We start from the raw sequence: 801 nt of genomic DNA, 5'->3' as shown, positions 1-801 counted from the left end.
CCCTCCTGTCAGGGAGTTGTCAGAGCCAGAAGGTCTCCCCGGAGCCTCCTTTGCTCCAGGCTCAGCCCCTCCAGGTCCCTCAGCCGCTCCTCAGCGCATTGTGCTCCAGACCCTGCCCCAGCTCCGCTGCCCTGCTCTGGACACGCTCCAGCCCCTCCGTGTCCTTCTGGCAGTGAGGGGACAAACTGAACCCGGGATTCGAGGGACGGCCTCACCAGTGTCCCCAGTACAAGGGGACGATACCGCTCAGCTTTGATGTTTTAACACCACCCAAGCACTGCATCGAGGATCAGCAATTCCTCGGTGTTCTTACCACCAGAGTTATTTGCTGGCTGGAAGTTGTGTACGGCCTGGTGAGAATAGTAGTTGTCGTAGAAGTCGGCCGGGTTCTGGATAGGCTCGTAATTCATATTTGGCTGCCGCTCACCGGGCATCTGCTGGTACTGGGGCCCCGGGGGACAGTGATTCTCTCTCGGCATGTTCACCATATGTCCTTGAACCCCTGGGGCATTGTAGGACCCACCGAGCCCCGGCGGTGTGAGCGGCGGCCCGCCCTGCTGCCCCTGCATGGGCATCCCGCTCTGGTTCTGCGGGCCCAGGTAGCCGGGAGGAACTCCCTGCATGGGAGGGCTCTGCGGCATCCCCGGGCCCTGCGGTCCAGCGCAGGGGTGATGGCCTGGGGAACCCGGGTGCATCGGTGGCCCATTATGGCCTTGTGACATGCCAGGCCCCGGGCCCGGGCTCGACCCCGGGTTATACATGTGCTGGGAATGGGGGTCGTTCCCCTGGTAGGGCGGCCTC

General features: G+C 63.4%; 1 protein-coding gene across 1 annotated transcript in view; it reads right to left on the bottom strand.

The window, feature by feature from the left end:
* Positions 1 to 801, bottom strand: part of ZC3H6 (zinc finger CCCH-type containing 6) — a gene marked incomplete at both ends in the record, with an annotated part of 18,467 nt that overhangs the window by 2,612 nt on the left and 15,054 nt on the right. The window contains one exon of the mRNA XM_010133385.1: positions 314 to 798. Coding sequence (XP_010131687.1) covers positions 314 to 798 — 485 coding nt within the window. The remainder of the gene's footprint in view (positions 1 to 313; positions 799 to 801) is intronic.

This window comes from Buceros rhinoceros, unplaced genomic scaffold (genome assembly GCF_000710305.1).
Source record: "Buceros rhinoceros silvestris isolate BGI_N320 unplaced genomic scaffold, ASM71030v1 scaffold15560, whole genome shotgun sequence".
NCBI lineage: Eukaryota > Metazoa > Chordata > Aves > Bucerotiformes > Bucerotidae > Buceros > Buceros rhinoceros.
This window is presented reverse-complemented; position numbering and strand designations above follow the sequence as displayed.